Raw genomic sequence first — 12,017 nt, 5'->3', positions numbered from 1 at the left:
GTGTCATATTGACCTCAGCGATCCGAGATACTTTTTTGGGTTTTTTTGTTGCTGCTAAAGATTATGCTTATCTGTGAAGGGCGGTCACCTCACTGAGATAACACTGAACGAACAGGTCAGGTTGTCAGTTACCAGTCTTTTTTTCAACTTCTTTCTCTTGGGATTGCTTCCCTTTCGTACAGTAAAATCAGTAACGCCACTTGAAAGTACACAAAAAGAAGTGAACACTGATCAGCTGTACACCCCGCTGAATTCATTTGACCAAAGGTCAACAATCAGGGGGGTAATATGATAATATCGATCAATACTTATATAGCACCTATCCTGGGTCAATGACCAAACTGTAGTGTTTTACACAAATCTACACAACAGGTTGCCAACCTGGTAGACCCGGCTGACAGCTGCCATTGGGCGCTCTTCATTCGTTTCCTGTCATTCAAACATGTTTCAGTCACACACACACACACACACACACACAGTGATAGTGAAAAGACGCTAAACTAAAGAACGAACACACACACACACTCACTCACAAAACATGTAACATATTTACGTGTATGTGCATGACTGTTTTGTTTATTTACCCCACCGTTTAGGCTGCCATACTCCGTTTTCTGGGTTGTGCTTTCTGGGTATATATGTTCTTGTTTCCATAATCCATTAAAACAATATTAATGCTGACATGGAATGCAGAACCTTTAACGTGCGTATTTGAACTTCTGCGTGTATATATACACAGGAAGGGTTCAGGCACTATCATATCTGCATATATGTTGATCAAGAATATTGAAAACAAAAACAAAAAAAACAGACCCTTCACCCAGTGGGTGTGATGCGGATCGAACTCAGGATACCTGGGCGAGGACCTAGCTCTCCAACCATCTGACCACTGCTCCTGGAGGTGTATGGAGGTTGATGATTATTTTGACCGATGGGGTTGACCATGACAGGAGAGTGAGGGCGTGAGGGCTGTTAGTGGGGTCAGGGTCAGATGACCGCTACCTCTTGCTTTCAACACAGCAGCCCCTCTCTGTCACGTGGCTGGGTCACGTGCCGTGTCTGGTGTGTGAAGGGAGAGTGGTGTCACTCCATGCACCGGTTCGGAGCTAAAGTGTCGTGTGCTTGCGTGCTGAGACTCTGTGTGATGACTGCAGGACTGAACACTTTGTTTGGCGTAGTAACAGTGACAGGTGGCGATAATAAACTATGCACGGTATTTATAGTGGAAATAGTGGCAGTGGTAGTGGTGGTGGTAGTAGTAACAGTAGTAGTAGTAGTAGTAGCCGTGTGGTGGTGGTAGTAGCACTGGTGGTAGTAGTAGTAGCAATAGTAGTAGTAGAAGTAGTAGTAGTAGTAGTATTCTCATCATCATTCTTTAATGTTATTGTTATTATTGTGACAGGTGACCATGATGAACTTTGCACAGTAGTAGTAGTAGTTGTTGTTGCTGTTGTAGTTGTTGTTGTACTGGTAGTAAGATTGTTAATAAAAACTGCAGATGGACGTTTGCAGTGTCCAGAGTTTCTACATTGCAAATCAATGTTTCAAAACAGACATTTCACTTTTGACGTATGTAGCAATAAGTTTCTGCAGTTTGATTTCTTTCTGTTTCCTGCGTTTTTCTTGCACAATAGTATATGTATAAATGAAAGGGTTCAGAGCTGAGTTAAAGGGCAGCACAAAGACAGCCATTGCCGTGTTGATCTCCCCTGGAACAGGAACGTCCAGCTTGGCCAGGAGTCCACAGACACCAATGGGGAACCAGCACAGAAAGTCTGACATGGCAACCACCAGAAGGCGACGAGCAATGGCGGCCTCTTTGGATCTGGTTTTCTCTTTGATGACGACGTTTTCTTTGCTGTTTGATCCTTGATCTGACATGGTATTGGCCCTCACTGACCAGTAGATCAGAGCCTGGCCTGCAGCTATGCACATGAATATGACCATGTTAAATACAATCATGATGCAAAAGGAATAATAGCGACCAGGAAAGTCAGTTCTAGTAACTGGCAGAGGAATGCAGATGCCAGTCTGACTATAGAATTCCCAGTGGGACGTCACAGGGAGTAAAGGGATTGAGGCAAGGATAATCCCTATTCCCCAGCTGACAGCACAGGCAACATGAGCTGATGTTGGTCCGAAACGAAGACGACTGAAAGGAAAGCGCATCACCAGAAATCGATCAAGGGTGATGAGGCCAATGAGAATTGATGACACTTCACAAGACAACAGGGAGATGGATCCTGAAACTGTACATACTGTGCTTTTTCTCCAATAAGATTCACTCCACAGGTAGGTACCAGCATATAGACGGTCTGCTATTCCGATTATCAGCAAGTAAATGCCCATGAAAAAGTCAGACACGGATAGATGAATAACAAACACTGCATAACCTACTTTCTGTTTTGAGGATAAGGACCAGATACGGTATACAATGCTGCACAGGTTTCCCAACAAGGCAGCTATGATGAAGATCACAACAGCAGCTCGGTAAGAGTTAGATTTCAGCAAATTATCACAAGAGGAGATCTCATCCTCTGGTACAATGCATATTCCCACAAAACTATCAGGTAGCACTGCAGAACAGCAAAGCACGAAGTCGTCAGCAAATAACTGATGCAGCTGACCCATTTCTTTCATAAATTCTGGACTGAAATCAGACACAGTGCAACCTTGCAAATCTAAGGTCTTTAGGTTCCGAAACAATCCCCTACCTTGAAGAGATTTCAGCCCACTATACGAAAAGTCTATACCTTCAATCTGGGGCATCATGTTTGAGAAAGATTGTAAGTCAGGAAAGTGGTATGAAACACGAGAAAGATTCAGAAACAGCAGGGATTCCAATCTGTGTTCCGTACTGCACGTATAAATTCCAGACAATGGATTATTAGACAGATCCAATTCTTTGAGGTTGTGTAATTGTGAAAGATGATGGAAATTTATATATTGTATTATGTTTCCACTTATATCTAACACATGAAGATTAGGCAGATGCATGGCACTAAGATTTCTCCAGCCACACGCTCCAGCTCCAAGATAAATCAGCATGGTCTGATTTGTGATGACATCCAAGGTCAGTCCACTCCCACTGGCTTGAAGATAACGTAACTTGGGGAAAGCTTCAGGTTTAAAGATGGACAGGCTGGTAAAGGACGATCCATAACAAACACACTGATCAGGGCAAGAGTCAGTCAATTCACACATCTGTTCATCATCCTGCTGTGGACACTGAGGCCGACCGTCACAGAGGTGATCTACGTGTAGACATATCTGTCGGTCCTTCCCACGACATCGGTACAGCCCTTTGCATGTGAATTCATCACACCCAGCTTCATCCCCATGTCCCGGACAGTCCGTCATACCATTACACCTGGTGTAGACAGGCAGACAGTAACCATTCCCAGGGCACCGGAAGTGAGAGTCTGGGCACCGAGTCGTGTTTCCGGGAAGAGCTATCAAAGAGAAACTTCCGGGTCTGTCAAAACTGACGAGTGCTGGTGGGCGTGTCACATTGAAAATGATGTTGAATGATTGTGTAGGTTGTGAATCACAGTACGACTCATCACGTCCGGTCTCGCAGTTTACAAACAGATCACACACTTGTTTGAGACTTACACACTGAAAACGGTATGTGGATACCCAAGAGAAATGTCAGGAATGGAAAGGAACACTGACATAGTTAATTAGGGTCAGGTCATTGAACAAAACAAGCAAAGATGTCTCCATTCCTGTCGGGAACACTGGTCTCTTTTCTGTTTAGCTGCCAGTTTGTATGTTTGTCTATCTGTCTGGCTGTCTGTCTGACTGTTTGTCTGCCATTCTCTCTTTCCGTCCGTAGTTCTTTGTTATGAACAATCTTCTGTTTCTTTTATTCTTTCTTTTTACACCCACACATCCCCCATACACACACACATATCTATCTATCTATCTAGCTAGCTAGCTAGCTATCTATATGTATGGAGTGGTGGCCTTGCGGTAATGCGTCCGTATAGGAAGCGAGAGAATCTGAGCGTGCTGGTTCGAATCACGGCTCAGCCGCTAATATTTTCTCCCGCTCCACTTGACCTTCAGTGGTGGTCTGGACGCTAGTCGTTCGGATGAGACGATAAACCGAGGTCCCGTGTGCAGTATGCATTTAGTGCACGTAAAAGAACCCACGGAAAGGGTTGTTCCTGGCAAAATTCTGTAGAAAAATCCTCTTCGATAGGAAAAACCAAGAAAACTGGACACAGGAAAAAAAACAAAAAAATAGGTGGTGCTCTTAGTGTAGCAACGCGCTCTCCCCAGGGAGAGCAACCCAAATTTCACACAGAAAAATCTGTTGTTACAAAAAATACAGTATACTATAATATATATATATATATATATATATATATATATATATATATCTTCATATACATCTTGAAAAACAAGGACTGAAGAAAGCAAGTGAGACAGAGACAGAGGCAGACAGATACACAAACCTATCAAGAGAAAGACAGACAGACAGACAATACCTGTCAAGAGAAAGACAGACAGACAGACAAATACCTGTCGCTGACCACAATCAAAATCACCGCTGGCACAAGGTGGGAAGCAACAAAACGATTCGTCGCTGTTGTCGACACAGTCCTTACGCCAGTCACACACCAGACTGTATGGCACGGAGTCACTGGTCATTGCACACCGGAAGTAAGGAGCGCCTTGTGTTGCAGCAGCAGCAGCAGTATTAACAGCAGCAGCAGTAACAGCTTTACACATCACAGTGCGTGACGAGTCTAAGCTCTCTGGTTTCTCCTGGCACTGACTGTCAGGGTCACAGGCCAGTGCTACATGTGTCACGTGCCCGGAAGGGCAGGTCGCGAGCGGTACACGTGACGCCACAGCCATGTCAATCTGGGCCTCAATGATGATTTTGTCGTGGCTGGGCTGGCTGTCTGATGATGGTGTGGGCATTTTGCAGATCGTCCAATATGTATAGAGCCTACGTATGCTGTCGACCTAGAAAATGCAGATAGTGGTTATCCATATGTCTTCACACGCACGCGCGCACATGTGCGCGCGCACATACACACACACACACACACACACACTCACGCACACACTCACGCACATACACAGGCACTTGCATGCAGCCACAGACCGTAGTTATTTCAGATTTCTTCTCTTTTTTTCTTTTCTTTTTTCCATTATTCACCTCCCAGTCCCATCTTCCACTTTTTGTATGTATAACAATTTGGTAGATGAGAGAAAGAGGGGGGGTTGTGTCAGAAAAACATACAGAGTTTGACTTCCAGAATCAAGCATGGCAGAAGACTGTCCCAGTCTCTATTTTTGTTTCTCTGTCTGACATATATATATCAACACACACACACACACACACACACACACACACACACACACAAACACACACACACAGATAAATAGAAAGAGAGAGAGAAAGGGGGGGGGGGGGGCACAGTTGTTTGTTCTAAAATATTTTGTGATTATTTTGCAGTGACCGAATTTCGTCTACAACAAATGTTCGCCTGGTCATTGACCTTACATCAATGCAGGTTTTCGCTGTGCACGTGACGCACACACGGGGAGTGGCTAAAACTCAAACTGCAAATTTAGGTTGCTCACTTGTCTTGCTTGAGTGGATCTGGATAAAAATTCGTGAAGTCAGTTCACACCTTATCCTTGAAAACCCAATAAAAAGGGGTTCATTTTACCAGGACAAAGCCGAACAGAATTTGGCAGAAAAATGGTCCCTTTATGAGCAGAAGACTGGCTCGCAGCCTTTGGGTTTCTACAGACAGGCCAGAGCCAAAGCGAGGTTGCCCGATATTTCAAGTTTTCCAAAACACCAACAGCAGGCTGTGGGCAAGATTTCAAGCCACCAGAGATGTTGCCGACCACCCGTGATCAGGCAGACCGACGGCAACAACAGCAGCTCAGGGCCGTTACCAGTTGGTAATTGTCATCCATGTGTATATTTTTTCTTCTTTCTTTTTGAACAATTATATGTGCAGGAATGGTTTCAGCGTTTTAAATTTTAATTCACAAGAAAATAATGTGGAGGAAAAAGAGGGAGGAGAAAATAGCTGAAATTTGTATGTTGAAATGACCAGTAAATGTTATACTTGACGGACCTGTTTCTGAGAGATGACTATTAACTATAATGCGTTTTTTGTTTGGTGCTGGGGTTTAGAAAATCCAAGCAACTGGTCAGAAACCATAAACATGCTATTATTTTTTTTTAAAAGGTGATAACAATAATATCATAAAATGAACACAGGAGTATTTATTGATCATTATGTGTAGCAAATTATACAGTTCCATTGCTAATAATAGACTTAAAGAATGGATAATTCAGAATGATATCATTGGAGAACACCAAGCAGGATTTAAAATAAGTTAACTTGCCATACACTCAATATACAGATGCTGAGTTCACAAATATTGACTGGTTATTGATCATTTCTCAGATGACACATAATTTGATTTTGATTATTTGAAAAATACTTACAATTTTCGAAAATGTCATATAAAACTTTGTTTGAAAATGGTACCCTTATAGATAGCTGTACAGTGACAGAGTGAGTTACGAACGCCTGTGGCCAGTGAGGAGGAAAGAGAAATATTATTTGTATATCTAAAATACCTGTATGAATGTGAACATATGTTTTGCACGAGTGTGTTTTGGAGTGTGCCAAGAGCTAAAAACATGGAAAAAGTGTTATCGGGGCTCCATGTTGACCGGCCACGGAGTGGAGGGACCCCTTGTGGAACTGGTGTTCAACAGGAGGTGGTGCCCGAGTGTCCCACGAGTTGTGTGGGGTGGACAATGACATGGCTACTGTGAGTAGACCTAACTGGCTGGCCTAGGACTGAGTTCGATCCTGGGATTGGATCAAGCAATTGTGCACGGAGAGAAATATGACTTGTGACAGTCAAGACATTTTGTTCCTGGGTTTTTAAAACATAATTTGAAAATAACTTCTTTCAAGGTGAAAAGAGTGTGCGTGAGTGGATGAAAAAACACTTTTCATTTTGTTTAAATAATTATAACTGACTCAGGGGAAATTCCTTCTGTCTGTCTTCTCACCCACTTAGAAACATGTGCAGACGGAAAAAAACCAATAAATGACATGATTTGACGAAACACTACCCACCTTGTATTAATATCAATAATGCCATGTTTGCAATGCCTGGAATGATGCATTATCTATATACCACCAAAAATGTTAATCCATTTTGTTTTCTCTATTCAGCTTATGAAATCAGTACTGCAACTTTTCTGCCAAGGAGAACACCTTCTTCTTTTTTTCTTCTTTCTATTTTATCTCTTTGCGTGCATGCCTAGATTTCACAAAAAGCACCCAAACATGACTGTCACCATAAAATGTTTGTTCATTTGTTTGTTTTGGAAACTGATTTTAAACCCCAAAAATCTGAGTACCCCAGAACACGTGGTAGAAACGCTGGATCCTTCTTTGGGATCATTTGCATCATAGAATAAGTAAGCTCGATTGCACATTAGACGGAATGAAGCGTGGAAATTGTAGACCACTGAGCCACCACCGCCCCACTGCCAGGTGTTGATGTACCTGTGAAGAGCAAGAACATGGCAAAATATAGACCATCACTGTCATGCTGTCGCATTTTATCCACTCAAGCTGACACGACAGGTAGACTCGCACACAATGTTCGCAGTCTGACTTCATTCCAACCCAGGGACAAACAACAGGACAAATGAAAGACAGTCCTTAGTATCACAGAATTCAAAGAAAAATGAATATGTTCACATTTTCCCTCCTGGGATGTTAAATCATTACATCATTCTAGGGAAAATCTATTATCAAAAACTATTGTAAACTTTCCGTATTCTTTACACTTTCAGGTTAGACTTCATGAATATGTACATAAATCTTTGCATAATTAATCTTTGTGCATAAAAAACATCTATTTCGTGGCCTTCTTTCAGTTCACCAGAAGATTTATTTCTTTGTGGCCTTCTGATAGGTAGAAGGTGCTCACCACTGTACAGGCCTACTGATTTTGGTCCCAAAACAGGCACTGAGGATCCTGCAACCTGAGAAACCAGTTTTAGTAAACCAACAATTTTTTTAACAAACTTACACGTACGTTCAGCAAGTTGAATTCTAGTATGATCTCAAAAGTAAATATAAAGAAAAATCCGAAATTTGTGAAAATTAAGAAGAAACTATTACAACGAATTTAACATTATCAAATTCGAGGAGAACACTAAATTTACGATCACTTCAACATCGGATTTCCTAAAGCTCGACAGCCCCAAGATCCGGGATTTGCATTCTCTAAGAACATCAAGTGACTCCCGACACTTCAGACACCAAGGTCTATCTATCAACCAGGGCAGCATGAGGCAATCTTTGCAGTGCTGTTTGCTCAGAGTAAAGAAGGTCCTAAGTATGTGGAATTTATCGTGGAGCTGGGAACATTCTTAACGATAAGCAAACTTAGCACTGCTGAGCTCGCTCATGCAACCCACCCCAGGTCACTTGTGTGACCTGAACTACCGTACGTCCAGAGGGGAATGACAATATTTTGGTGTTCTTCACAATACATCAATTCATGTACTCAGTTTCCCTTCGGCACCTAAACCACGTGCATTGCAAGCCTTTCTCGACAATTCCAGTTCATATCAAACTTCAGTGACATAGCCAAATTGTACAATAAATCTTCCCTTCACAAGAAAAAAACACGCTATCATGACATCAACCCAAAACTTGATGTCATGACCATCGTGTTGGGATGAACAGTAATAGCACCAACAGCAGCACAGTAACAAAGCAAAACGAAATACAAACGAAACAGGACAAAACATTATCGTTATTCTCTTCCTCCTTCTCCTTAATTTATTGTATTGTATTTTACGTTTGTCACAACATACTTCTCTACCCGGAGAGAGGACATCGTCATTGATTTGGACCATTCAGCTTTGGAACATGTATGTATTTACACACAATATGAGTCCATGTAACAAAACTGTGTGTGTGTGTGTGCGTGTGTGTGTGTGCGTGTGTGTGTGTGTGTGTCTACCTGTCTCCCTCTCTGTCTCTCTCTCTGTGTCTCTCTTGCGGTCATGCATGTCAGCTGTGGTAGTCAGCCAGTGATGCTTGTCCACTGCCTTACAGTAACACACCAATTTATCTGTGTAGTTTATTTCCCCCATTGAATGATAGGAGGGAAAAAATATTACAGAGTGCACACACGCTTCAGCAAAAAACTTACATGTTCTTCATGTAGGTATCTTCTGACGTCTTCATGGTGCTCCTGATACTGTGCATGTCAATCCACAGTGTACGGAAAATGCGACCCATGTCTTGAAGGGTTGACACGAGGCTGTCCCACTGCCTGAAGGAATCAAAACTGGCCAGCGTGGCGCCTTGTCTCTCACACTTCTGTTCTGCTTCACGTTTTGTTTTATAGGAAGACTCTTTTATAATAATGAAGCAGCTGCCATCCACTGTAATCTGCAACAAACAGATATAAGAACGAATGATATGAATGATATGGACACTCATATAGCGCGTGCCCTCGTTTGGAGACAAAGCTGTAAGCACTTTACAAACACGGGGTCATTTGCACAACAGGATGCCACCTACCTGGGTAGAGCCAACTGACGGCTGCCATTGGGAGCTCATCATTCGCTTCCCGACGCCCATACGTTTTCTCTAACTTTACGAGAAAGCTTGGGATTGCGAGAAAGTGTGGTCGTTCCCCTCCGACGTTTTCTCTCAATTGCGAGAAGCATAGGGAGGCGGGGGCGCCCCCACATTGTGTGAGAAAGCGTGGGGAGTGTGAGAAAGTCTTACGGTCTCGGTAAAAATCGTGAGATCCTTCTGCTGAAATGTAAGCGGAGCAGCTTTGACACTAAGGTCATGCTCATGTACGCTGAACAGTGCGATTAAGAAAATGACCCACTTGTGAGGCCAGATGTAAAACTTTGGGATCTTCCATGCAAGCTATATAAAGAATTAGTAACAATAAAAGGGTCAGGTCAGGGGCATAGCCCTTGCTACTGGTACCATGTAACCCAGTACTACCTGCCGCATGTGAAGTCTCCCAACGACGGACCAGGCGGAGGAGGAAACCTTTCCCAACGGCTGTGAAGGTGGAAGAGGATGACCAAAGGGCAGGGGGAGCTTTTATCCTTGGCTGGAAGTCCTCCTAGGAGACGGAGCTCCAAAGAAAAAACCTGCTCCTGCCGAGGCCGTCCTACACGTGGCAGTATCTGCACCTGTGGGACTGTGAGCGTTGGTAGGCGAGAGAGTGGGGAAGGGACTGCACAACTCCTCCTCACTACAAAAAAAGTCACCTGTGCTGGTCAGGCAACCAGGCTAATGTCGGAACGACGAGATAGCCTTCAACACCCAGATTTCCCAAGCTCTGCGGCGATGGAGAAGTGGTAACGGGGACAGGCAGAGGATGCTGCTGGCAGTTCCTAGTCACGACTCTGCACACAGGCGGCTGTGGGGTAATGGTCGTCCACCGTAGACTGGGGCAGATGCAGCACCCGTATCCTCCCACAGTGTCAGAGCAGCCCTTTTTTGAGACAGCAGTGCTCTCCCCACATGGGAAAGGGGAGATAAAAGGATCCCTAAACAAAACCTGCCTCGTCTAGTACCTAGTAGGAAACCGCACCTACTTGGACATCCAACACTAGCAGTCAAAAACAACAGAAGAAAAGAACCAGGAGTCATGCCCTGACTCTGGGTGCCTGGATTGTTCGCACCCTCTTAGACTTTGACGACAGACCAGAAAGACGCACAGCACTCATTGCTAGAATGCTTGATTGCTACCAGGTGGACATAGCAGCCCTGAGCGAAACCAGGTTTGCCAGCGAAACCCAGCTGGAGAAAGTTGGAGGGGGCTACACCTTCTACTGCACTGGGAAGCCAGATGGCACCCGAAGAACCTCAGGCATGGGCTTTGCCATACGAACCAAACTTGCACGACAACTTGACAGCCTTCCACGTGGGATAAACGATAGGCTGATGACCCTGCATCTGAAGCTGTCCAAGGATCGGTTGGCCACAGTCATCAGCTGCTATGCCCCGACAATGACCAACCCTGATGACATCAAAGAAGCTTTCTACGAAGAGCTCAGCCGCACCATTTCAGTGGTAGACAGAAAGGACAGGTTGATCATCCTTGGGGATTTCAATGCCTGCATCAGTGTGGACTTCTCCTCGTGGCCAAAAGTCCTAGGACAGCATGGCACTGGCAAGTGCAACTCCAACAGACTGCTTTTGTTCTCACTCTGCGCACAGCATGGACTGACCATCACCAACACCCTCTTCCAACAAGCGGACAAGTACAAGAACACATAGATACACCCCCGCTCCAAGCAGTGGCACATGCTGGACTATGTGATTGTCCAGCAGAGGGACAGAGGTGATGTTTCCATTACATGCTGCATGAGAGGAGCAGTCTGTTGGTTGGACCATCGCCTAGTACGTAGCAAGATGAACATCAGACTTGCCGGCAAGCTCCAACCAGCCAGGCAGTAGCCCCCTAGGAAGCTGAACATCCATCGCCTCCCTATCACCAAGGACGTGCTGCAGCAGCAAATCCAAGTAGCTCTCCAAGAAATTCCTGCATCGACTGATGTAGAACAGGTATGGAGCACCTTTAGAGATGCTGTGTACACAGAAGCAGCTGACACACTCGGCTTTGTACAGAGGAGCCACAAAGACTGGTTTGACGAGAACGACTCTGGAATTTCCAAGCTCCTGAACACACTGCATATTCGGTTTCAGGATCACATTTCCGATAAAGACTGCCAGAGGAAGAAGAACCAGCTCTTGCAAACCAAGCAACTCGTACAGAAGAGGCTGTGAGATGAAGAACACCTGGTGGGAGAGAAAGTCTGAAGAGCTTCAGTCTGCTGCTGATGTTCACGACATGAAGACTTTCCATGATGGTCTCTGAGCTGTGTATGGGCCGAGAGTCACAGGATCAACCCCTGTCCGAGTCTTGGACCAGACCACCCTCCTGACAGACAAGAA

General features: G+C 44.4%; 1 protein-coding gene across 2 annotated transcripts in view; it reads right to left on the bottom strand.

The window, feature by feature from the left end:
• LOC143276447 (uncharacterized) overlaps window positions 1-4,663 on the bottom strand; it is a 22,559-nt gene extending 17,896 nt beyond the window's left edge. Inside the window, exon 1 of one of the 2 annotated variants that reach the window (XM_076580939.1) lies at window positions 4,542-4,663. In XM_076580939.1, the coding sequence (XP_076437054.1) occupies window positions 4,542-4,659 (118 nt within the window). In that variant the 5' untranslated portion in view covers window positions 4,660-4,663. Of the gene's footprint in view, window positions 1-4,530 lie in introns of both variants that reach the window. The other variant, XM_076580940.1, reaches the window with a different exon arrangement.
• Window positions 4,664-12,017: the final 7,354 nt, after the last annotated feature.

The sequence above is a fragment of the Babylonia areolata genome, chromosome 32 (genome assembly GCF_041734735.1).
Source record: "Babylonia areolata isolate BAREFJ2019XMU chromosome 32, ASM4173473v1, whole genome shotgun sequence".
Taxonomy (NCBI): domain Eukaryota; kingdom Metazoa; phylum Mollusca; class Gastropoda; order Neogastropoda; family Buccinidae; genus Babylonia; species Babylonia areolata.
The sequence above is the reverse complement of the archived record's forward strand: the minus strand, read 5'-3'. Positions and strand labels throughout refer to the sequence as shown.